The sequence below is a fragment of the Oncorhynchus keta genome, chromosome 9 (genome assembly GCF_023373465.1).
Source record: "Oncorhynchus keta strain PuntledgeMale-10-30-2019 chromosome 9, Oket_V2, whole genome shotgun sequence".
NCBI lineage: Eukaryota > Metazoa > Chordata > Actinopteri > Salmoniformes > Salmonidae > Oncorhynchus > Oncorhynchus keta.
Genome location: NC_068429.1, coordinates 24,552,428 through 24,578,483, shown reverse-complemented (window position 1 = coordinate 24,578,483; position 26,056 = coordinate 24,552,428). Strand labels below are relative to the sequence as shown.

At 44.3% G+C, this 26,056-nt stretch overlaps 1 protein-coding gene across 5 annotated transcripts; it reads left to right on the top strand.

Moving 5' to 3' along the window:
* Positions 1-585: 585 nt before the first annotated feature.
* Positions 586-25,550, top strand: LOC118374923 (fibroblast growth factor receptor 1-A-like). 5 transcript variants are annotated; one of them, XM_035761413.2, is made up of 17 exons: positions 586-660; positions 11,430-11,659; positions 16,539-16,628; positions 16,773-16,945; positions 19,409-19,532; positions 20,572-20,762; positions 20,867-21,011; positions 21,136-21,326; positions 21,488-21,633; positions 21,802-21,923; positions 22,046-22,156; positions 22,347-22,537; positions 22,712-22,834; positions 23,142-23,212; positions 23,356-23,493; positions 23,602-23,707; positions 23,814-25,550. In XM_035761413.2, exons 2-17 carry the CDS (start codon positions 11,551-11,553, stop codon positions 24,033-24,035), a joined length of 2,253 nt encoding a protein of 750 aa, XP_035617306.1. In that variant the 5' UTR covers positions 586-660; positions 11,430-11,550; the 3' UTR covers positions 24,036-25,550. The 5 variants fall into 5 exon arrangements, with proteins under 5 accessions (XP_035617306.1, XP_035617307.1, XP_035617305.1 ...); XM_035761414.2 differs by having other exon boundaries at positions 603-680; XM_035761412.2 differs by lacking the exon at positions 586-660 and adding an exon at positions 667-1,221.
* The last annotated feature ends 506 nt before the right edge of the window (positions 25,551-26,056 follow it).

Here is a 26,056-nt window from a genome sequence, read left to right as displayed (position 1 = left end):
TTTCCTGGACATGCAGACACATTTCACACAGCATCAGTCAATGGACTCAGACAGAACATACAAGTGTTTTTGTGTGTTTCTTTCTCTTCATCACCTTCCTCTGACTTTTAACTGTTTACTCAGACCAGGCCCAGTTACACCACTGCCCAACCAGTTTGCCACACACACACACACACACACACACACACACACACACACACACACACACACACACACACACACACACACACACACACACACACAGCAGGGCTCTCCAAGATATGAAAGCCATTTCCCTCTGTCAGAATTTTAGTTAAGAGGGCAGTAGACACAAATGCTGAGTAGTCTAGTATTTAACGTCTTGTGAGAATGTTGCCAAAACACAAATAAACAGGCTGTCTATTTCCAAAATATGCTGTGTTAAGATTAGTCAAGCCAGTAGCCAACTTTTGTATTTATTTGTGACAGACCTACAAGTCTACAGTGTAGGCTAAATCATTTTGAGTTCCTGCAAGTGAGAGGGAGAGGGGAGTGAGAAGGGGGAGGAAAGGAGAGAAGGGGGAGGAAAGGAGAAGGCAAGGAGGGAAGGGGGAGGAAAGGAGGAGGCAAGGAGGGAAGGGGGAGGAAAGGAGGAGGCAAGGAGGGAAGGGGGAGGTCTCCTTCAGAATCTCTCAACACACGGTGAGAAGTGGTTGGGGGAGGTAAGAGAGCTGGAATTCGCCGCTCGGAAATACATTCAATGACCTAACGTTATAATGTTGCCAGACAATTCGCCTCGCAAATAGATCTATGCGGGTTGCAGTATTCTGCAAATGTTTTTCCCGACAGTTGCAAGACAATACAGAAGATGGTCGGAGTTTCCACATGTTTTCTCCAAGAATAGGAACGTAATTGAGTAAAGTCAAATGCCTTGAGATTTGCTGCTGTTAGAGACATCTTTACTGAAACCGGTCGAAAACTTTAGGCTACGTGTGAGGTATTTGTGCTGAACGTGTTTTTATACCTCTTCTCTCGGAAGATAGAGAGAGACCGCTCCATTGCTACTCCGAAATCAATGGCCATTAAGGTTACTCGAAGCTTCACCGCGCCACTGCGTTTGAACTCTGGAAAAACACCGCATTGTTTACGAGAGTTGTTACTTTAAGGTTGAAAATACATCGATCGAATCGGACATTTAATTACTTTCTTTTAGACGTCTAACCTACCTTCTCGAGGGGAGCTGCACAAGGATCAGAAATTCAGGTGAGACACTACCTTCAATGCAACCAATAGCCTAGATGTCCACACTGTCAAGGATACAATGTTGCAGCTTGCTCTGGCCTACGTGATATGTAAACATTTGAGAAAACAATTATACTTTTAAATAAAGTAGGTATAGACCGATCTGGCCATTCATGATCATATTGGAATTATCCTACATAGGCTATAAGAATGTTATGCAATTTAGGGGGCCCTGCCAGTGTTAGCCCTAACAAAGTAAAAAAGAAAATCATCCTGATGTAGATGCCGTCGTAAACTATAACTATTTGTAACCATTTCATAAATTCCAACCTTTATAATGCCTTATTATGAAGGCTTCATTAATCATGTATAATATATACACAAAGATGACCACATAATTACAAACCACAGTCCAGCTAGTAAGATTTGACCCATGTCTCTCTCTGACTGAGGAACACACCGTAAAGCAGTCAGTCGAGTCACATGCCACCGCAATGGGCAGACTGGGCACACCGACCGCGGTGGGTGTACATGTATCAGTTTAATCTGTTTACGGTAAATGAGGCTTGTGCGTGTGACATTCCAACTCTGATGAGATCCGGCTGTTCATTCAGCAGCACGCGCCATATCTGCTGTTCGTTGACTCATTACAGCGCTACTGCTTGACCGGTGAGTCACGCGCAGAACCAACTGTTTATTTTTTTTATTTTACCTTTATTTAACTAGGCAGGTTAGTTATGAACATGATCTTATTTCCAATGAAGGCCTGGGAACAGTGGGCTAACTGCCTTGTTCAGGGGCAGAAAGACACAAGACACTTCTTTTACCTTGTCAGCTGGCGATTCGACCTTGCAACCTTTCCGTTACTAGTCCAAAACTAACCACTAGGCTACCGAACTGTCACCTACTCCTTAGTAGAATGGGAATAACAGTAGTACTGTTGCCACATGATCCGTGGGCCATGCATGACATTGAAGTTATTGGGCTCGTTTCCTAGACCGAGATTAAACCTGGTGCTCAACTAAAAAAAAACTTTAAATCCAGATTCTCCTATGTTTTTTTTATCTGTCCAGAAATGGCTCATTATGATCAGAATACCATTTTGGATGTTTATGTCAGCACATACACACAATGATGATAATAATGGTGTGGTGTGAGAGTTCAGTTTCAAGTGTATTTGTGTAATGAATACATTGGAAATCTAAATCTTACTCGCCAGGGTAACAGTGAGAGAGAGATACTGAACGTGAGTGTGAGAACTGACTCACTCTGCCATTTGGGAATGGAGAGAATGTGTGATGGCTGCTAATCTGTATCAGATACCACATTATGGGAGGAGAAACAGATGAGTAGAGAGAGATAATAGAACCGATAGAGACTGAGAGAGTGATAAAGAGATGAGTGGGGAGGTAGATAGAGGTGTATGGTCAGGCACTGAGCTGTTATCCAGGCCTATAGAAGACTCCAGGGTCACTGACCAGGAGTGTGAGTGAGTTAGGAGGATTAAAGTCCTACAGCAGACCTGTGTGCTTTCTGTTCTACTCTCCACCTGTCCTCTGTCTCCAGACATTCAGCCTCTGTAAGTAACAGTACTACAGCTGGGTTGTATAGGTGCACAATCAATGTCTTCATGGATGCTTCATGGTAGCATATCTGAGCCATGGCTCCCCTTGACACACAGGTACACACCATGAGCTGTTTTCCAGTTTCCAGGAAAATGGTGTGTTACTATGACAGCGTTACTATGACGGGTGGACCAGGCCAGGGCTGAGGCAGAATGTGGTGTGTAGGTAAAGGCTTTTGGAATGGAACACCTGGAGAGGTCACATCTGCCAGAAAGAGAGGAAGGGGGAATTAAAAATATAATTTTAGAAGAACTAGAAGTTGTCTGATTGAAGGGATTAGATGGAGGGGGGGTAATTTTAAAATAACTAGAAGTTGTCTGACTGAAGGGATTAGATGGGTGGGGGGGGTAATTTTAAAATAACTAGAAGTTGTCTGACTGAAGGGATTAGATGGAGGGGGTAATTTTAAAAGAACTAGAAGTTGTCTGATTGAAGGGATTTGATGGAGGGGGTAATTTTAAAAGAACTAGAAGTTGTCTGATTGAAGGATTTGATGGAGGGGGTAATCTTAAAAGAACTAGAAGTTGTCTGATTGAAGGGATTAGATGGTGGGGGGGGTAATTTTAAAAGAACTAGAAGTTGTCTGATTGAAGGGATTAGATGGAGGGGGTAATTTTAAAAGAACTAGAAGTTGTCTGATTGAAGGGATTAGATGGAGGGGGGTAATTTTAAAATAACTAGAAGTTGTCTGACTGAAGGGATTAGATGGAGGGGGTAATTTTAAAATAACTAGAAGTTGTCTGACTGAAGGGATTAGATGGAGGGGGTAATTTTAAAATAACTAGAAGTTGTCTGATTGAAGGATTAGATGGAGGGGGGTAATTTTAAAATAACTAGAAGTTGTCTGACTGAAGGGATTAGATGGAGGGGGGTAATTTTAAAATAACTAGAAATTGTCTGACTGAAGGGATTAGATGGAGGGGGGTAATTTTAAAATAACTAGAAGTTGTCTGACTGAAGGGATTAGATGGGGGGGTAATTTTAAAATAACTAGAAGTTGTCTGATTGAAGGATTAGATGGAGGGGGGTAATTTTAAAATAACTAGAAGTTGTCTGACTGATGGGATTAGATGGAGTGGGGGGGGTAATTTTAAAATAACTAGAAATTGTCTGACTGAAGGGATTAGATGGAGGGGGGTAATTTTAAAATAACTAGAAGTTGTCTGACTGAAGGGATTAGATGGAGGGGGTAATTTTAAAAGAACTAGAAGTTGTCTGATTGAAGGATTTGATGGAGGGGGTAATCTTAAAAGAACTAGAAGTTGTCTGATTGAAGGGATTAGATGGAGGGGGTAATCTTAAAGAACTAGAAGGTCTGATTGAAGGGATTAGGTAATCTTAAAAGAACTAGAAGTTGTCTGATTGAAGGGATTAGATGGTGGGGGGTAATTTAAAAGAACTAGAAGTTGTCTGATTGAAGGGATTAGATGGAGGGGGTAATTTTAAAAGAACTAGAAGTTGTCTGATTGAAGGGATTAGATGGAGGGGGTAATTTTAAAATAACTAGAAGTTGTCTGACTGAAGGGATTAGATGGAGGGGGTAATTTTAAAATAACTAGAAGTTGTCTGACTGAAGGGATTAGATGGAGGGGGGGTAATTTTAAAATAACTAGAAATTGTCTGATTGAAGGGATTAGATGGAGGGGGGTAATTTTAAAATAACTAGAAGTTGTCTGACTGATGGGATTAGATGGAGGGGGGGTAATTTTAAAATAACTAGAAATTGTCTGACTGAAGGGATTAGATGGGAGGGGGTAATTTTAAAATAACTAGAAGTTGTCTGACTGAAGGGATTAGATGGAGGGGGGTAATTTTAAAATAACTAGAAATTGTCTGATTGAAGGGATTAGATGGAGGGGGGTAATTTTAAAATAACTAGAAGTTGTCTGACTGATGGGATTAGATGGAGGGGGGTAATTTTAAAATAACTAGAAATTGTCTGACTGAAGGGATTAGATGGAGGGGGTAATTTTAAAATAACTAGAAGTTGTCTGACTGAAGGGATTAGATGGAGGGGGGTAATTTTAAAATAACTAGAAGTTGTCTGACTGAAGGGATTAGATGGAGGGGGTAATTTTAAAATAACTAGAAGTTGTCTGACTGAAGGGATTAGATGGGGGTAATTTTAAAATAACTAGAAGTTGTCTGACTGAAGGGATTAGATGGAGGGGGGTAATTTTAAAATAACTAGAAGTTGTCTGACTGAAGGGATTAGATGGAGGGGGGGGGGGTAATTTTAAAATAACTAGAAGTTGTCTGACTGAAGGGATTAGATGGAGGGGGTAATTTTAAAATAACTAGAAGTTGTCTGACTGAAGGGATTAGATGGGGGGGTAATTTTAAAATAACTAGAAGTTGTCTGACTGAAGGGATTAGATGGAGTGGGGGGTAATTTTAAAAGAACTAGAAGTTGTCTGATTGAAGGATTTGATGGAGGGGGTAATCTTAAAGAACTAGAAGTTGTCTGATTGAAGGGATTAGATGGAGGGGGGTAATTTTAAAAGAACTAGAAGTTGTCTGACTGAAGGGATTAGATCAGGGTGTCAAAGTCAAATGGACGGAGGGCCAAATAAAAAATTTAGCTACAAGCCGAGGGCCGGACTGTTCGAATGTTCATTGAAAATTTTTTAAATGACGCATATAGTCTAGTGAACCTAATTGAACCTACTGAAAACCTAACAAATATATTCCAATATGATCAGATAAATAAAGCAATATTTTCTTATGGCTCTGTCAGTAATCTTTAATTTTCAACAGACACAAAAGACAAATTTCCTTTATATAAAAATCCCCATAACATGAACATTAAATGAAAGAAACCGGTATTCAAGGCACCATCAGTAGCCTATATTTTCTATTTTAGCAAAAGTGGGCTAAATTTACTTCAAAGAAAAAAACAATAATAGCAATTTTCTATCATCCACTCAACTGAAATATTTTTAAAATATAATTGGATTGAAATACAATAAAATAAAGTGCAAAAATCTATTAATCAAAAACAACACTTTGTTTAAGGAGAAGTAACATGCAGTGAAAACAAATATTAAACTTTAACTTTTAAACTTGAACTGAGTAAAAACTCTAAATATGTGATTGCACAGTAATGTTCACTTGTTTGAGGTTGAGGGTGATACTTGGTGGTGTCCCATCTTTTCCACAAGTTCATCAATGTTCGGGGTAAGGCTCTGAGCTGAGGAAATCCTCAGAATTGAGTGGAGGTGTTCAGCAGTAAGTCGACTTCTGTGTGATGTTTGTTCAAGTTCATCAAAGAAAACAGTTGTTCACACAGGTATGTGCTGCCAAACATAGACAACGTTTGAGCAGCCTGGATGCGCAGCTGGGGCATTGTGTCGGGAGGAAACGGGCGAACTCCGCAGCACCCACTGCCGCATATTTTGCCCTCAGTGCATCATTGCATTGAGGTCAATCAACTCCATTTGGAGGTTTGGTGGTGAGCTTTCCACGTCAACAGCAAATGGGTTACCGAGCAGTTCCAACCTGCTTTTTGTGCTTCAAAGTCAGCAAATCGGCGTCGAAAGTCAGCGGCAAGCATACCTATTTTATCAGCCAACTGTGCGCTCGGGAACGCACTGGTAGAGAGCTTCTCTTTCATGGTCTGGCAGCTGGGAAAGTGGCTCAAATTTTCCCAAGGCAGTTTTTCCCAAGGCAGCTCCATCTCATTTACACATCTTGACACCTCTTCATACAAATCATGCCCCGTAGTTGTGCCATGCATAGGACGTAAAGCCAAAAACTCCTCTGTCACGCTTAGGCTGGAGTCCACTCCGCGGATGAAAATTGACAACTGGGCAATGTCAGAAATGTCGGTGCTCTCATCCACAGCCAAGGAATATGCAATGAAATCTTTTCCCTTTTTCACAAGCTGCTCTTTTAGATTGATGGACAACTGGTCTACTCTCTCGGCAATGGTGTTTCTGCTCAGACTCACATTTAAAAAGAGTTGCCTTTTTCTGGGCAAACTTCGTCACAAACTTTAATCATGCAGTTTTTGATGAAATCCCCTCCGTAAATGGCCGGGCTGATTTAGCGATCTCTTCTGCCAAAATAAAACTGGCCTTGACAGCAGCCTGGCCTTGTGATTTGGCTTTTTTTGAACAGAGCCTGTCGAGATTTGAGGCCTCGTTTTAATTCCTCTGCCTTTTGTAGCCTTTGTTCCATGTCCATATTCTTGTTTTTGTCCGCGTGTTTCGTTTCATAATGTCGTCTCAGATTATACTCTTTCAGTACCGCCACACTTTCTCCACACAGAAGACACACAGGTTTTCCAGCTACCTCCGTGAACAAATACTCCGACTCCCACCTTGTTTGAAACCCCGGTTCTCAGTGTCCACCTTCCGTTTTGCCATTTTTGATGGGTATCTGAAAGTTAATTTTACTGTGATGCTGACAACTGCTGTGCCAATAAATATTGAAATGAAGCAGCCTACTGCTCGGTGCGTCACCGTTGCATTGTGGGAAATGTAGTATTGGTGCGTGTAAAAGATCTGCGGGCTGCCGGCTTGCTGCGGTCTGCGGGCCGGTTCTAATAATAAATCAAGATCATCCCAGGGGCCGTAAAAAACCTTCTCGCTGGGCCGGATGTGGCCCGCGGGCCTTGACTCTGACATATGTGGATTAGATGGAGTGGGGGGTAATCTTAAAAGAACTAGAAGCTGTCTGACTGAAGGGATTAGATGGAGGGGGTAATTTTAGGAGAACTAGAAGTTGTCTGACTGAAGGGATTTGATGGAGGGTAATCTTAAAAGAACTAGAAGTTGTCTGATTGAAGGATTTGATGGAGGGGGTAATCTTAAAATAACTAGAAGTTGTCTGACTGAAGGGATTAGATGGAGGGGGTAATCTTAAAAGAACTAGAAGCTGTCTGACTGAAGGGATTAGATGGAGGGGGGTAATTTTAGGAGAAATAGAAGTTGTCTGACTGAAGGGATTTGATGGAGGGGGGTAATCTTAAAAGAACTAGAAGTTGTCTGACTGAAGGGATTTGATGGAGGGGGTAATCTTAAAAGAACTAGAAGTTGTCTGACTGAAGGGATTTGATGGAGGGGGGGTAATCTTAAAAGAACTAAAGTTGTCTGACTGAAGGGATTAGATGGGGGGTAATTTTAAAATAACTAGAAGTTGTCTGACTGAAGGGATTAGATGGAGGGGGGGTAATCTTAAAAGAACTAGAAGTTGTCTGACTGAAGGGATTTGATGGAGGGGGGTAATCTTAAAAGAACTAGAAGTTGTCTGACTGAAGGGATTAGATGGAGGGGGGTAATTTTAAAAGAACTAGAAGTTGTCTGATTGAAGGATTTGATGGAGGGGGGTAATCTTAAAAGAACTAGAAGTTGTCTGATTGAAGGGATTAGATGGAGGGGGTAATTTTAAAAGAACTAGAAGTTGTCTGACTGAAGGGATTAGATGGAGTGGGGGGGGTAATTTTAAAAGAACTAGAAGTTGTCTGATTGAAGGATTTGATGGAGGGGGGGTAATCTTAAAAGAACTAGAAGTTGTCTGACTGAAGGGATTAGATGGAGGGGGGTAATTTTAAAAGAACTAGAAGCTGTCTGACTGAAGGGATTAGATGGAGGGGGGGGGTAATTTTAGGAGAACTAGAAGTTGTCTGACTGAAGGGATTTGATGGAGGGGGGTAATCTTAAAAGAACTAGAAGTTGTCTGATTGAAGGATTTGATGGAGGGGGGGTAATCTTAAAAGAACTAGAAGTTGTCTGACTGAAGGGATTAGATGGAGGGGGTAATCTTAAAAGAACTAGAAGCTGTCTGACTGAAGGGATTAGATGGAGGGGGTAATTTTAGGAGAACTAGAAGTTGTCTGACTGAAGGGATTTGATGGAGGGGGTAATCTTAAAAGAACTAGAAGTTGTCTGACTGAAGGGATTTGATGGAGGGGGGGGGGGGGTAATCTTAAAAGAACTAGAAGTTGTCTGACTGAAGGGATTAGATGGAGGGGGTAATCTTAAAAGAACTAGAAGTTGTCTGACTGAAGGGATTTGATGGGAGGGGGGTAATCTTAAAAGAACTAGAAGTTGTCTGACTGAAGGGATTTGATGGAGGGGGTAATCTTAAAATAACTAAAGTTGTCTGACTGAAGGGATTTGATGGAGGGGGGGGGGTAATCTTAGGAGAACTAGAAGTTGTCTGACTGAAGGGATTTGATGGAGGGGGGGGGGTAATCTTAAAAGAACTAGAAGTTGTCTGATTGAAGGGTTTGATGGAGGGGGTAATCTTAAAAGAACTAGAAGTTGTCTGATTGAAGGGTTTGGGGGGTGTATGGGGAGGAAGGCATGGGAGAAAGATGGAGTAGGGAGATGTTTCTGGTATGTTGAAGCCCTCTCCTCAATAGAGAGCTGGTGTGATGCTCTATTCTTGGCCTAGCGACTATATGCCACCCTCTGTGTGTGTATAGTTACCATCCGTTTTTTATCATATCAACCTCCCTGAGTCATTCTAAGCTATACACAGAACCAGCAAGCTGACCCGGTGGCTTCTAGTTTAAACCAACAGCATCTGCAGAATAACAGCTCAGAAAACAACTAGCACTGGACTTGAAGCTATTTTGGAAGGTTTTACTTGCAATGATCATCATTTGTAGGGGTTTTCTACCCTGCTCTGGTTCAAAGCAACTCTTTGTATAAGACCGTCTGTTAAATTGCTGAAATGGATGTCAAAGTTACTGTTATCTGCTGTTTCCTTTCTCTGAAGTTCCTTTTAGAAGTTAAAGAAGCCACACAGCAAGGCTAGGGTCGGGAGAAAGTGGTCTTATTTCTGTTCTAATTGTGTCTGTGATGATTTTGAGGGGGGGGTAGAGCTGGAGCAAAAGCCTACATACGCTGTCTCTCTCTTACTCTCCCTCATTCTCTCTCTCACCTACAGTATGTAATAAGAAGACTGTCTGCCTAGCTGTTTCTGTGCTGGGCTCTGCTGTCAGCCAGCCAGCAGTACGATGGAGACTCTCCACCATAAAACTCATAAATCTGCAAACAAACTCATCAATTTAAGAGACTCTTTACGTTAGTGTGGTGTGAGGTTGAGTTACGGGCGGTGTCAACGAGGGTAAATTCTCTGTGTGTGGTGTAAATCAAGGGCATTAATGACATCTTCATAAACCTGCCACTCTACTCTTTACTGTTACATATCTCCCACTCTGGGTCATCACCCTGACACGCACAACCACACGCACACTGGCTGCCAGTTCTGAAGGACAGAGTAACCCTCAGTAATGCCCACACCATCCCTAGCTGCCAGCTACAGTAGTGTCCAAGTTTCAGTAATGTTAATGTACCGTCAAGCTGTTCAACATGTTTCTGACTCTACAACAGTATTTAATGAGAAGGGAGATGATGTATTATAGAATATGTTTACAGCTCTCCTGGGTGTTAGTCTCTCTACGTCAGTGTTTGTTTGTGGTCTGAAGCAATCTCATAACACCTAAACACCAGATCCATCTTCTCAATGAGACTTTAACACTGTGGCACTGGCAGGCGGACTGGGGGGCATATGGTGTTTGGGCTGGGGGTGCGGGTTAAGGTGTCCCCAATCTCCACATGCTTCCCATCAAATAGTTTGTGCATATATTAATCATGACGTTCTTGTTCGTTTTGGTATTCGGTAAGGTTTTTGTGGCTGATCTTGTACACAAACATTTTTCTCGAGGAAAGCCGAAGTCTGTGGCCGAAGTCTACGCCCCTTTGTCGGTGATTGGTCAACAGTAGGGATTCTTCAATCAAGTGTTTGTCATTCAACCAGAGATTAATAATTTTCATGCTAATTGTTTAATTGAGAAATACTTCTAAATGAATGACAGAATTCTTGAGTTACCATTGATGAAGTCTGATTATTTTGAGGAAGTGTATACTGGCTACGGCGTCTCAAGATGGACAAACAGTACTACTGCTGCTTAATGACTTTTAAGGGAGTATGCGAGCACACTCATTCAGCACTTGGCTAGGCGCCAGCCAAACCGAAGCATGCTGATGCCTTTAGGGGGAGGCATAACAAAACTGTGATAAAACACAGCTTTGTTTTGGAACGTTTGATGGGCATTAATATGTGACAGGTGAGCTTATTGGACAAGCGTCGAAAGATGTTGTAGTGTGAGGAGTGTTGGAAGCGGAGTTCTCATCTGAGATCTGTGAAATGAGACACCAGCGCATGTGTCACAGTCTCTACCAATGTCCTCCTGCGAGCATGGGCTGACCCGTTAGAGCCTGACCCATATGTTTTTCGGATCCGATTCCGATTTTGGGGGGGACAAACTTACCGATACTGATATACATTTTCCACACTAAGTTCTCATAAATTGCCATCCAAAAGAGCAATTGTCCAATAATTGTGCTTCAAATATTGATTTCATACATTGTGACAATAATGACAAGTGTTCATATAAGCATGAGATTCCCTTTTTTCATCCTATTTATTAAATATTGGTTATCGGCTGATAGTATTGGTGACCTGATATATCGGACGGGCTCTAGACAGGGTAGCAGTGTCACATCCTTTTCTTGCCAATTATTTTCATAAAATGCCTTGTCTTGTCTTTAACATGTTCATGAATGTCCCTCTCTTTTTTTCCTCTTACAGTTCCCCACCTGAAGAGTTGATGGTTGTAGGCTGATACATTTAAGCGCCCTCTTCAGCCTGCCCTGTACCAGTAGCCCCTACCATTCCAGTACTGCACCAGTTAACCTATACCAGTGCCAGTATGTTGTTGTCCCGCTCGACTCTGCTGCTCCTTTGGTCACTGCTGGTTCTACTGATTTACTCTCCCCTGACCCAGTCCAGACCAGCTGCTGCCCACGTCAGCGACACAGGTAAGAGACATGGGCCACATAAAGATCTTAAATTCTCTTTCTTTCTTGCTTGTGCTCTCTCGGTTGTAGTTGACAGGCAGGGCTACGTCTCATTAGCTGTGTGTGTGTGTGTGTGTGTGTGTGTGTGTGTGTGTGTGTGTGTGTGTGTGTGTGTGTGTGTGTGTGTGTGTGTGTGTGTGTGTGTGTGTGTGTGTGTGTGTGTGTGTGTGTGTGTGTGTGTACTCGCTTGTGAGCCTTCTTTTCCTCTTTGTTATTTAATCTCTTTTAATCCCTCAGGCTGAGGGTTCTAGGTTCAGGCTGAGGGTTATGGGTTCTGGGTTCAGGCTGAGGGTTCTGGTTTCAGGCTAGGGGTTCTAGGTTCAGGCTGAGGGTTCTGGGTTCAGGCTGAGGGTTCTAGGTTAAGGCTGAGGGTTCAGGCTGAGGGTTCTGGGTTCAGGCTGAGGGTTCTGGGTTCAGGCTGAGGGTTCTGGGTTCAGGCTGAGGGTTCTGGGTTCAGGCTGAGGGTTCTGGTTTCAGGCTAGGGGTTCTGGGTTCAGGCTGAGGGTTCTGGGTTCAGGCTGAGGGTTCTGGGTTCAGGCTGAGGGTTCTGGGTTCAGGCTGAGGGTTCTAGTTTCAGGCTGAGGGTTTAGGCTGAGGGTTCTGGGTTCAGGCTGAGGGTTCTGGGTTCAGGCTGAGGGTTCAGGCTGAGGGTTCTGGGTTCAGGCTGAGGGTTCTGGGTTCAGGCTGAGGGTTCTGGGTTCAGGCTGAGGGTTCCGGTTTCAGGCTAGGGGTTCTAGGTTCAGGCTGAGGTTTCCAGGTTCAGGCTGAGGGTTCTGGGGTCTGGGTTCAGGCTGAGGGTTCTGGGTTCAGGCTGAGTGTTCTGGGTTCAGGCTGAGGGTTCTGGTTTCAGGCTAGGGTTCTAGGTTCAGGCTGAGGGTTTAGGCTGAGGGTTCTGGGTTCAGGCTGAGTGTTCTGGGTTCAGGCTGAGTGTTCTGGGTTCAGGCTGAGTGTTCTGGGTTCAGGCTGAGTGTTCTGGGTTCAGGCTGAGTGTTCTGGGTTCAGGCTGAGGGTTCTGGGTTCAGGCTGAGGGTTCTGGGTTCAGGCTGAGGGTTCTGGGTTCAGGCTGAGGGTTCTGGGTTCAGGCTGAGGGTTCTGGGTTCAGGCTGAGGGTTCTGGGTTCAGGCTAGGGGTTCTAGGTTCAGGCTGAGGGTTCTAGGTTCAGGCTGAGGGTTCTGGGTTCAGGCTGAGGGTTCTGGGTTCAGGCTGAGGGTTCTGGGTTCAGGCTGAGGGTTCTGGGTTCAGGCTGAGGGTTCTGGGTTCAGGCTAGGGGTTCTAGGTTCAGGCTGAGGGTTCTAGGTTCAGGCTAGGGGTTCTGGGTTCAGGCTAGAGGTTATAGGTTCAGGCTAGGGGTTCTGGGTTCAGGCTGAGGGTTCTAGATTCAGGCTGATGGTTCTGGGTTCAGGCTGAGGGTTCTGGGTTCAGGCTAGGGGTTCTGGGTTCAGGCTAGGGGTTCTAGGTTCAGGCTGAGGGTTCTGGGTTCAGGCTGAGGGTTCTGGGTTCAGGCTGAGGGTTCTGGGTTCAGGCTGAGGGTTCTGGGTTCAGGCTGAGGGTTCTGGGTTCAGGCTGAGGGTTCTGGGTTCAGGTTCTAGGCTGGGTTCTGGGTTCAGGCTGAGGGTTCTGGGTTCAGGCTGAGGGTTCTGGGTTCAGGTTCTAGGTTCAGGCTGAGGGTTCTGGGTTCAGGCTGAGGGTTCTGGGTTCAGGCTGAGGGTTCTGGGTTCAGGCTGAGGGTTCTGGGTTCAGGCTAGGGTTCTAGGTTCAGGCTGAAGGTTTAGGCTGAGGGTTCTGGGTTCAGGCTGAGGGTTCTGGGTTCAGGCTGAGTGTTCTGGGTTCAGGCTGAGGGTTCTGGGTTCAGGCTAGGGGTTCTGTTTCAGGCTGAGGGTTCTAGGTTCAGGCTGAGGGTTCTGGGTTCAGGCTAGGGTTCTAGGTTCAGGCTAGGGGTTCTAGGTTCAGGCTGAGGGTTCTGGGTTCAGGCTGAGGGTTCTGGGTTCAGGCTGAGGGTTCTGGGTTCAGGCTAGGGTTCTGGGTTCAGGCTGAGGGTTCTAGGTTCAGGCTGAGGGTTCTGGGTTCAGGCTGAGGGTTCTGGGTTCAGGTTCAGGCTGGGTTCTAGGTTCAGGCTAGGGGGGTTCTGGGTTCAGGCTGAGTGTTCTGGGTTCAGGCTGAGTGTTCTGGGTTCAGGCTGAGTGTTCTAGGTTCAGGCTGAGGGTTCTGGGTTCAGGCTGAGGGTTCTGGGTTCAGGCTGAGGGTTCTGGGTTCAGGCTAGAGGGGTTCAGGCTGAGGGTTCTGGGTTCAGGCTGACTGGGTTCTGGGTTCAGGCTGAGGGTTCTGGGTTCAGGCTAGGGGTTCTGGGTTCAGGCTAGGGGTTCTAGGTTCAGGCTAGGGTTCTAGGTTCAGGCTCAGGCTGGGGTTCTGGGTTCAGGCTGAGGGTTCTGGGTTCAGGCTGAGGGTTCTGGGTTCAGGCTAGGGGTTCTAGGTTCAGGCTGAGGGTTCTAGGTTCAGGCTGAGGGTTCTAGGTTCAGGCTGAGGTTCTGGGTTCTGGGTTCAGGCTGAGGGTTCTGGGTTCAGGCTAGGGGGTTCTAGGTTTAGGCTGAGGGGGTTCTGAGGGTTTAGGCTGAGGGTTCTGGGTTCAGGCTGAGGGTTCTAGGTTCAGGCTGAGTGTTCTGGGTTCAGGCTGAGTGTTCTGTTTTCAGGCTAGGGGTTCTGTTTACAGGCTGAGGGTTCTAGGTTCAGGCTGAGGGTTCTGGGTTCAGGCTAGGGGTTCTAGGTTCAGGCTAGGCTGAGGGTTCTGGGTTCAGGCTGAGGGTTCTAGGTTCAGGCTGAGGGTTCTAGGTTCAGGCTGAAGGTTCTGGGTTCAGGCTGAGGGTTCTGGGTTCAGGCTGAGGGTTCTAGGTTCAGGCTGAGGGTTCTAGGTTCAGGCTGAGGGTTCTAGGTTCAGGCTGAGGGTTCTGGGTTCAGGCTAGGGGTTCTGGGTTCAGGCTGAGGGTTCTAGGTTCAGGCTGAAGGTTCTAGGTTCAGGCTGAGGGTTCTGGGTTCAGGCTGCTACCATGGTGGTTCAATAGCAGAACAGAGTCAGTGCGATCTGGAACTGTTCCGTTAGTAGTGGGTCTCTATTCTGAGCTCGAGAAAACAGAACATACACTTACATTTATGGATGTGTGTATGGGGTGGGGGAGATTCTATATTGAGCTAGAAAGAAGCTCTTCAGGGTTTGTCCATTTAGTTTAAAGCTGAGGATGTTTACAGTGATTTTTCATGGTGCAATGGTTTACATATCGTGTCCACACACGCACGCATACATACATGAGCACACACACACAGCTGGTTGGAGGTGGAACAGAAATGCTAGTTTTGGTAGGAAAGGATGAATGCCGTCTGAAAGGAGATGGTTTTATTTGTATTGGCGAGTACTGTAATCACAACCATCCTGACCAACCCTAACACCCTGTGTTGTGTGCGTGTGTTTGTACGCGCATGCGTGTCTATGTGTGTGTTTCGCTTCCAGCCATCTGGTATCCAGCTGAGAGTGTGTGTGTGTAATACTGTTGTTTTGTAACCCATAAATTCTTGTTTTTCTCTCTTAGTCAAAAACACCTAAATGTAACTTTTGTGCCGCAAACTCTTTTTCCATAAACAAAGTCTGCTCCCAATTTCCCATATCCTTCTCTCCTTCTCGTTGCTTCGTTCAAATAAAGGTTTATGTTTTTGGACTTCAACCAACTCCCCCTGCTTTTTTCTCTTTTAGTGGATTCCTTTCTTTTTTTTCAGTAATTTTTTTTCTCTTTTTGTCTTTATCCCCTCTCTCTGTCGCTCTCTCGCTTCCCCGCTCTCTCTTTCTCTTTCACGCTCTCTCTGTCTATTTTTGACAACCTCTCATTGAGAATGTTCCCCCTGCTATGAGCAGGCAGTATTCAAGACCTCCCATAATGCAGTCTCTGTAGACCTCTCCCTCTAGATGACAGACATGCTGTATTCAAGACCTCCCATAATGCAGTCTCTGTAGACCTCTCCCTCTAGATGACAGACATGCTGTATTCAAGACCTCCCATAATGCAGTCTCTGTAGACCTCTCCCTGTAGATTACATACATAATGTAGTGAGGTTGGGAGCTTGAATTCAGGGATGGTCTGTGTCAGTCTGTGGTGATGCTGATTATGGACCTAATATCTGGAGATTAGAGGAGAAATGCTGCTTTTCTGGTGTAGGTCCTGCTGAGAGGTTGGGAGGTATTGAATCTGTGGCAGAACATGTCCTGAGTTACCAATATATTGTATAGTAATCAGTAATCCTGATGAGAGGTGAAAAGGGATGTGTGGCAGTAAATATCCATGCTTATAGTAATCACTGATCGGATGTGGCCGGATCTGTGAATGCTGTGGAATGGAACCTGAGCCGACTGTGTCTAATGGTAGAAGGAAGTAGGCTTTTTCTCATTCAACGTATTCAAACAGGACCCATTAAAGATCTGAAACCTGCTGCTTTTCCCTCCTCTCTCCCAACTCACCCTCACATCCCTCCTCACCCTTTGTTCACAACCATTTGTCAGAATGAAGGTGGTGATTATTAGTGTGTTTGTTTATCTCTGAGCTGGGGGTTAGGGAGCAACAGGGGATATGTGTGTGTGTGTGTGTGTGTGTGTGTGTGTGTGTGTGTGTGTGTGTGTGTGTGTGTGTGTGTGGCAGCTTAAAGGGGTAAAAATGTGAACGGTTAATCTTTAAGCCGTTTCCCTTTTCACTCAGCAGGAGCATCCCAGACCCCCACAGAGTAACCCTGCCTCAGCTCTTCCTGTTTAAACACACACACACTGGTTTCTATTTTTGGTTTACGTTTTCTTCTCTCTCCATAGCTGACATGCTGGCATCTTCTGAGGACGAAGATGATGATGATGAGTCTTCTTCAGAGGAAAATAAACTATCCAACAATCAAAAGCTCCAATGTAAGCTCCTTCTTCTGACCTCTTTCCCTGCCACTTTCCTTTCTCTCCCCTTTTATTGGTCTGAAAAAGTAGTTACTAGCCAAACCAACTGAAGAAAGATTGATATTGAATCAAAAATGTGAAATATAAATACCCTCTCTCTAGTGATGGCTCCTCAGTGGGCGACTCCAGACAAGATGGAGAAGAGGCTCCATGCCGTTCCTGCCAGTAAGACTGTTAAATTTCGTTGCCAGGCGACTGGTAATCCCACACCAACTTTGCGGTGGTACAGGAATGGGAAAGAGTTCAGGAAAGACCAGCGCATTGGAGGCTTCAAGGTATGTGTTTTTTATACAGCCCTCTGCTTCATACTGTGTTGTCTGAGTTGTGTATAATCTGTCAAAGCCCCAGTACAGCCAGAAACGTGATTGTCCTGTGTTTTATACACGGAGTGTACAAAACATTACGGACACCTCCTCTTTCCATGACAAAGACTGACCAAGTGATTCCAGGTGAAAGCTATGATTGCTTATTGATGTCACTTGTTAAATCCACTTCAATCAATATAGATGAGACAACAATTGCAACCCAATATTAGGAAGGTGTTCTTAATGTGTTATACACTCAGTGTATATACAGTTGAAGTCAGAAGTTTACAGACACCTTAGCCAAATACATTTAAACTCAGTTTTTCACAATTCCTGACATTTAATCCCAGTAGAAAATTCCCTGTCTTAGGTCAGTTAGGATCACCACTTTATTTTAATAATGTGAAAAGTCAGAATAATAGTTGAGAGAATTATTTATTTCAGCTTTTATTTCTTTCATCAGAAGTTTACATACACTCAATTAGTTTTAGGTAGCATTGCCTTTAAATTGTTTAATTTGGGTAAAACGTTTCGGGTAGCCTTCCACAAGCTTCCGACAATAATTTGAGTGAATTTTGGCCCATTGCTCCTGACAGAGCTGGTGTAACCGAGTCAGGTTTGTAGGCCTCCTTGCTACGCTTTTTCAGTTCTGCCCACAAATTCTCTATGGGATTGAGGTCAGGGCTTTGCGATGGCCACTCCAATACCTTGACTTTGTTGTCCTTGAGCCATTTTGCCACAACTTTGGAAGTATGCTTGGGGTCAGTGTACATTTGGAAGACCCATTTGCGACCAAGCTTTAACTTGTTTTTCTTACTGATGTCTTGAGATGTTGCTTCAATACAGCCACATAATTTTCCATCCTCAAAATGCCATCTATTTTGTGAAGTGCGCCAGTCCCTCCTGCAGCAAAGCACCCCCACGACATGATGCTGCCACCCTCGTGCTTCATGGTTGGGATGGTGTTCTTCGGCTTGCAAGCATCCACCTTTTTCCTCCAAACATAACGATGGTCATTATGGCCAAACAGTTCTATTTTTGTTTCATCAGACCAGAGGACATTTCTCCAAAAAGTACGATCTTTGTCCCCATGTGCAGTTGCAAACCATAGTTTGGCTTTTTTATGGCAGTTTTGGAGCAGTGGCTTCTTCCTTGCTGAGTAGCCTTTCACGTTATGTTGATATAGGACTCATTTTACTGTGGATGTAGATACTTTTGTACCGGTTTCCTCCAGCATCTTCACAAGGTCCTTTATTGTTGTTATGGGATTGATGTGCACATTTCGTACTAAAGTACAATTGCGTGATCCCATGGTGTTTATACTTGCATACTATTGTTTGTACAGATGAACGTGTTACCTTCAGGCGTTTGGAAATTGCACCCAAGGATGAACCAGACTTGTGGAGGTCTACAATTTTTTTTCTGAGGTCTTGGCTGATTTCTTTTGATTTTCCCATGATGGCAAGCAAAGAGGCACTGAGTTTGAAGGTAGGCCTTGAAATACATCCCCAGGTACACCTCCAATTGACTCAAATGATGTCAATTAGCCTATCAGAAGCCTCTAAAGCCATGACATAATTTTCTGGAATTTCCCAACCTGTTTAAAGGTACAGTGAACTTAGTGTATGTAAACTTCTGACCCACAGGAATTGTGATACAGTGAAATAATCTGTCAGTGAACAATTGTTGGAAAAATTACTTGTGTCATGCACAAAGTAATGTCCTAACCGACTTGCCAAAACTATAGTTTGTTAACAAGAAATTTGTGGACTGGTTGAAAAACTAGTTTTAATGATGCCATCCTAAGTGTATGTAAACTTCTGACCTCAACTGTATTTCCACACTATGAGGTTGGAATAATATTGTGAAAATTATATGAATGCCCTTTTAGTGTAAGAACTTTGTGAGAAGACTGCCTGAAATTTCAGCCTGTTTTGGTGGGATGGAGTTTTGTCGTGCCTGGTGACATCACCAGGTGATAAATTAGTTAGTTCCAAACCTCTCTGCCAATAACAGCTAGTTTTCAGTGTTCTCCTCCCCACTCAAACCAATCCTAGACAGTCTTAGCAAAATTCTTGCTTCAGAAATGGCTCTTGCTATAAAAAAAACAACTAAAAAAACAATCACAGTAAGGTGCGTTACACAATATTTCTTTATTTGATATTGAAATAAAAATGGATGCATTGAGCCTGTAAGTCAGAGAGTAAATAGCATACCTTAAAAACGAATATTACAGTACCAAGGGATACCGTGTAAAAAGACAACAGCAGGGGTCCAAGCACTGAACCTTGGAGAACACATGTTATTTCTACTTTGCCAAAATTAAATTACTAACACAACACAAAATGTGTATTTTTCATGGCTCTTCTCACGTTTTCACTCCTTTGCCTCTTTCTCTCACGCTCTTCCTCTCTCGCTGTCTCCCTCTTTCAGCTCCGGGACCACATGTGGACAATAATAATGGAGTCAGTGGTTCCGTCTGATAAAGGCAACTACACCTGTCTGGTGGAGAACAAGCACGGCAGCCTTACACACACCTACCAGCTGGACGTAGTGGGTCAGTCAGTATGTGTGCATATAAATACAGTACCAGTCAAAAGTTTGGACACACGTAGTCATTCCAGGGTTTTTCTTTATTTTTACTATTTTCTACATTTACATTTAAGTCATTTAGCAGACGCTCTTATCCAGAGCGACTTACAAATTGGTGCATTCACCTTATGACATCCAGTGGTCATTGTAGAATAATAGTTAAGACATCAAAACTATGAAATAGCACACATGGAATCATGTAGTAACCATAAGTGTTAAACCTATCAAAATATATTTGCGTTTCTTCAAAGTAGCCACCCCTTGCCTTGATTTGCACACTCTTTGCATTTTCTCAACCAGCTTCATGAAGTAGTCACCTGGAATGCATTTCAATTAACAGGTGTGCCTTGTTAAAAGGTCATTTGTGAAATGTCTTTCCTTCTTAATGCGTTTGAGACAATCAGTTGTGTTGTGACAAGGTAGTGTTGGTATACAGAAGATAGCCCTGTTTGGTAAAGACCAAGTCCGTATTATAGAGTTCAAGTAACAGACACATCTAAACATCAACTGTTCAGAGGAGACTGCATGAGTCAGGCCATGGTCAAATTGCTGCAAAGAACCACTGCTAAAGGACACCAATAACAAGAAGAGACTTGCTTGGGCCAAGAAACACGAGCAATGGACGTTAGACCGGTGGAAATCTGTCTTTTGGTTTGATGAGTCCAAATTAGAGATTTTTGGTTCCAACCTCCATGTCTTTGTGAGACGCAGAGTAGATGATCTCCGCATGTGTAGTTCCCACCGTGAAGCATGGAGTAGGAGGTGTGATGGTGTAGGTGGTGCTTTGCTGGTTAAACTGTCTGTGATTTCTTTGGAATTCAAGGCACACTTAACCAGCATGGCTACCACAGCATTCTGCAGTGGTGGTGTGTCCAAACTTTTGACTGGTACTATATATATATTGTGTGTGTTTACTTTTGTTATGTGTGCCTTGAGTGGTGGGAGTGTGTATGTTAGTGTTTTTGTATCACTCACATTGCATTGATGTTTTCTGTGTATTCTAGAACGTTCCCCTCACAGGCCCATCCTCCAGGCAGGCCTGCCAGCTAATCGTACGGCCATGGTTGGTAGCGACGTGGAGTTTGTTTGTCGAGTGTTCAGCGACCCTCAGCCCCACATCCAGTGGCTCAAACGCATCACCATTAATGGCAGCAGAGTGGGACCAGATGGACTGCCTTACGTACGCGTACTGAAGGTACACACACACACACACACACACATATATATGTACACATTCTGAAGGTTAACGCACACTGTATTGACGAGGGTTATGTCACAAAATCTCTCTTTCTCTCTCAGACTGCAGGGTTTAACAACACAGACAGGGAGATGGAGGTGTTTACTCTGAGGAACGTGTCTGTGGAGGATGAAGGAGAGTACACCTGTCTGGCAGGAAACTCTATAGGACTCTCTCACCACTCTGCCTGGCTCAGTGTGATCAAAGGTACACTTGTGTACAAACCTTTGCAGCCCAATGTGCTTTGTATATTTGCACTTAAAATGGAAGAAGAAGAAAAACTATGTAAAAAATGTTATGAATTTATCCCACTTCACTCCCTCTCCTCCAGATCTGCCCCCCTCCCCTGTACCATCTCAGGCCTACCTGGAGATCTTCATCTACTGCGTCGGTTTTTTCATCATCATGTTCATGGTCGCCGTAGTGACCGCCTGCCGACTACGCTGCTCCCCGAAGAAGAGCAACTTCAGCAGCCAGCTGGCCGTTCACAAACTGGCCAAGAGCATTCCCCTACACAGACAGGTAACACACACACACACTAGTGCCCCATGATCGTGTGATGGGTAACCTTTGCCTGAGATGTGAATACTTTTTTTCCTGAGCTAATCCATAGGCTTTAGTTCAGCAGGCTAACTCTTATTACAGTATATCCTCTCTCACTACCTCCCCTTCTCTTTCTCAAGGTGTCAGTAGACTCCTCCTCCTCTCTACAGTCGGGGGTGTGTCTGGTCAGACCGTACCGCCTTTCCAGTGGAGCCACGCCCACCCTGGTTGGCGTGTCAGTGTATGAGCTGCCCGCAGACCCACTCTGGGAGCTGTCACGAGACAGGTACTAGAGGGCTTATATCCCTGCATAGAGAATACCCAATCTATAATATCGGCATACATAACCCTACATATTGCTTACATCATCTGCACACGGTACTCATAACGTAACCAAGGAGATTCATAACCTCCATGCACAGGACATTCATAGCCTTGCATGTCTGTGTTCTAGGCTGTCTCTGGGGAAGCCACTGGGTGAAGGTTGTTTTGGTCAGGTTGTGCTAGCAGAGGCTGCAGGTCTGGACAGAGAAAAACCCTCTCGTCTCACCAAGGTTGCCGTCAAGATGCTCAAAGGTACATAAAACTACTTCCTGAAATATATTCCCAATATTTAAGGAGATCATTTAAAATAAACTGAAAAACAGTGTTTGTATTGGTTGATATTGATTTGATGTCACATCCTGTTTCCTGTGTAGCGGACGCCACAGAGAAGGACCTGAGTGATCTGATCGCTGAAATGGAGATGATGAAGATGATCGGGAAACACAAAAACATAATCAACCTGCTGGGAGCCTGCACACAGGATGGTAATACTGGTGCTGTGTGTGTTTGTGTGCTTGTGTGTGTATGTGTGTGCGTGTGAGCGAAATAGCATTTTATTTGCACAGATGAGTACAATGGCCACAGTACCAAGGGGTGAAAATAACAGCAGGGGTCCAAGCTCTGAACCTTGGGGAACACCACATTGTTTATTATAACCCTTCCCTCTCTCTCCAGGCCCTCTCTACGTGGTGGTAGAGTATGCATCTCAGGGCAACCTGAGGGAGTACCTGCGTTGTCGGAGGCCTGTGGATCTGGAGTACTGGTCTGGGCCAACCCAGGCCCCCCTGGACAGCGTAGAGGTCAGGGAGCTGGTGTCTGCTGCCTACCAGGTGGCCAGGGGCATGGCATACCTCGCCTTACAGAAGGTCAGAGAAGAGACCAGTGTTATTGTCTGTCTGTCTCTCTCCCTCTCTCTCTTCTTTTGGTGTTTCATTCTCTTCATCTGAATCTATTATTTTATCTTACTCTACCTCTCCTTTACTGGGCATTAGTGTAAATCAGTCAACCAATAAATTAATCAATCACATTTTTTTCTGTAGTGTATCCACAGAGACCTAGCAGCCAGGAACGTGTTGGTGACAGAGGACAATGTGATGAAGATAGCAGACTTTGGTTTGGCCAGAGACATCCACCACATAGACTACTACAAGAAGACCACCAATGTAAGTAACATGATCACAGTGGAGCGAGTAGACGACTGAAATTCAGACACAGACGTACATATAGATGTTTTAACCCAGGGGTGGCAAACTCATTCCACGGAGGGAATGAGTTTTTCAATTAAAACCTAGACAAAAGCATTAGATAACCAGGTGAGGGGAGTTTCTTACTAATTAGTCAGCTTAATTAATCAATCAAGTACAAGGGTGGAGCGAAAACCTGCAGACATTTAGCCCTCTGTGGAATGAGTTTAACACGTGGTTTAACCCCTTGTTTTCCTCGTGGTTTAACCCCTTGTTTTCCTCCCAGGGTCGCCTGCCAGTGAAGTGGATGGCTCCAGAGGCTCTGTTCGACCGCATCTACACACACCAGAGTGATGTGTAAGTCACACTCCTAACTCCTAATATACATTCTGTGGTGTTGTGCTATCCATCCTGTTGTTATGTGCCTGTAGGTTTACTTTCAAGCCCAGCAATAACTGTCCCTGAGAAAGTGATGTTGATTGTATTGAATTCTGTTGTAGGTGGTCGTTTGGGGTGTTGCTGTGGGAGATCTTTACTCTAGGAGGATCTCCCTACCCAGGGGTCCCTGTAGAGGAGCTGTTCAAACTGCTGAAGGAGGGACATCGTATGGACAGGCCAGCCGCCTGCACAGAGGAGCTGTGAGTACACACACACACAAAAAAACACAAGTATACTGTAAGAATGTCCTCGCAAGTAGAGTAATACAAACACACGCTCTGTTGTAACACTGTGGTGTGTGCTCTCAGGTATATCATGATGAGAGACTGCTGGCACGCTGTTCCATCTCACAGACCAACCTTCCAACAGCTGGTAGAGGATCTGGACCGCACACTCTCACTCATGACCAACCAGGTAAACAAACACATTCACGTGCGCACACACACAAACAGTGTCATTTTCGTATCATTTGAATTATTCCCCTGAATGTGTCCTCCCTCCCTCCCTCAACTCTCTCTAGGAGTATTTGAATCTGTCCCTCCCTGTGGTCCAGTATTCTCCATTGGGTCCAGACACCAGCAGCTCCTCTGACTCTGTCTTCTCCAGGGAGACGACTCACGGAGCAGAGTACTCTCCGCTGAGCCCATCCTGGACCTCCACCCAGCACACCTCCTCTAGGACCCCCTCTCATACCTCCACCCTGGCCTACACACACCACAAACCTTCCAGAACCCCGTCTTGAACCTCCATCCTAGCCTACGATCACCACAGCATCTACCCTGACGTACCCCCACGGACACAGCCTACGCTGATCTAAAAACACTGCCCCGCCTGTACACCTTAACCTATCCACCTCCCTCTTTATCCACAGATAAAGACAATGGAAAAGACAGACACATGGAGGGTTATAACAGTCATAAGACATGAAATAGAGTTTGCACAAATATGAACTCTTCTCTCCTCCTCCCCAGGACTATACTGAACTATTAAAGGGATAGTTCACCCAAATGACACATTGGGAAAGGGGGATACCTAGGCAGTTGTCCAACTGAATGCCTTCAACTGAAATGTGTCTTCCGCATTTAACCCAACCCCTCTGAATCAGAGAGGTGCGGGGGATGACTTAATCGACATCCACGGCAGCCAGGGAACAGGAACCAACTGCCTTGCTCAGGGGCAGAACGACACATTTGTACCTTGTCAGCTCGGGGATTCAATCTTGCAACCTTCTGGTTACTGGCCCAACGCTCTAACCACTAGGCTACCTGGAGGTTTTCTTAAACTATAAGCAAGGTATGAGACAATGTATGAGAGCAATCCATGCTTTGGTTTATTTTCCGTGGCACTATTTTCACATGCTAACATTTTAGTATTTGTGACACATATCCCATTCAAGTCATGGGACTGATATTAGCATTTGTCACCCATGGACAAAACATCTAAGTGACTTTGTTGAGCTTCACAATCAATTTAAAATACTTTTGGATAATTTGGACATAATGTGCAAAAAAGTATAATATCAGTTCCATGACTTGAATTGGATATGTGCCACAAATGCTAAAACAGTGCAAGGGAACCTAAACCAATGCATGGATTGCTGTCAAACATTGTCCATAGACTGCTTACAGGGTCATAGACTGCTTACAGGGCAAGGAAACCAATGTGTATTTTTTTATTTGGGTGAACTATCCCTTTAATGTAGGGAGACTCTCCCAGGAGCAGGAGGAGGAAGAGAAGGCTGCTACACATTATTGATCTTCATCGCCATATTATGAAACATGCTGCTGCTTTGCTGAGCAAACCATACAGGATATATAAAGGAAATTGATACCAAGGAAAAATGTTGTTCTTTTGTAAATACAGTATATTACGAATTGTTAATATGAATACATATTTCCAGTATTTTTATTTTGTACATGGTAGCTTGTTTTTATCCCTGTCATTGAAATGACATCTAAGAGAGGTGTGGATATGATGCAATGTGTTAGAATCAGAGGAAAGAAGTGGCTATGATGCTATGTGTTTTAATAAGCTAATATAGCAGCAGTGTTAGTCAGTCAGGGCTTGCCTTCAGTATCACTCTCTTGTCTGGACTCTATGGACACTACAGTGTTATGTTGAGGTTAATGATAATGTAAATGATAATGCCATGGTTTTAAAACAGTGGCAAATTCACTTATCTCCAATGGAAGTCTACCTGCCTTTACAGAGAATGCCTTTATTAAAGGTATTGTAATAAAGAAAATGGCATTACAAAACTTCAATGGCGTGTTTTTGAATGAGAAAGAAAAGAGGGAGAGAGAAGAGAGCACATGCTGAACTGATCAGCCAGGACTTCAGGGCTGAATGAAGGAGAGGTGAAAGACTGTGTGATGGGAGAGAAACAGAGCGAGGATAGGTTCAGCTGTTGACTGCAGAGGAAACATTCACTCCACCAGATGTGTCTGTATGATTAATGGTGGGAAGAGAGGATTGGTCAGTACGGTCGCTCTATCAATCACAGCAGCAGAGAGCAGCTTCCTCCCTGGCACACACACCCACATACACATGGCTTAGGTCCAGAGTCTAGAGAGCATGTCTGTCCCTTGGAGAGGAAACATGTTACACTTCTGGCTACATTCTCTCCAGTGAGATTTTATATGGTTCTGTGTCCTGTATTCTATTCCACAGTTCATGACTATGTGTTATAACAAAACCACTTCATACAGATCTTGTCCTTATTATAGTTTCAGATCATAGAAATTCTCAGGATCCCTCCAATTC

Coding starts and splice junctions, on each gene's coding strand:
- LOC118374923 (XM_035761413.2), top strand. CDS start 11,551: ATGTTGTTGTCCCGCTCGACTCTGCTGCTCCTTTGGTCACTGCTGGTT. Junction 21,012..21,135: donor CTGGCTCAGTGTGATCAAAG/GTACACTTGTGT, acceptor CCTCTCCTCCAG/ATCTGCCCCCCTCCCCTGTA. Junction 21,634..21,801: donor TGGGAGCTGTCACGAGACAG/GTACTAGAGGGC, acceptor TCTGTGTTCTAG/GCTGTCTCTGGGGAAGCCAC.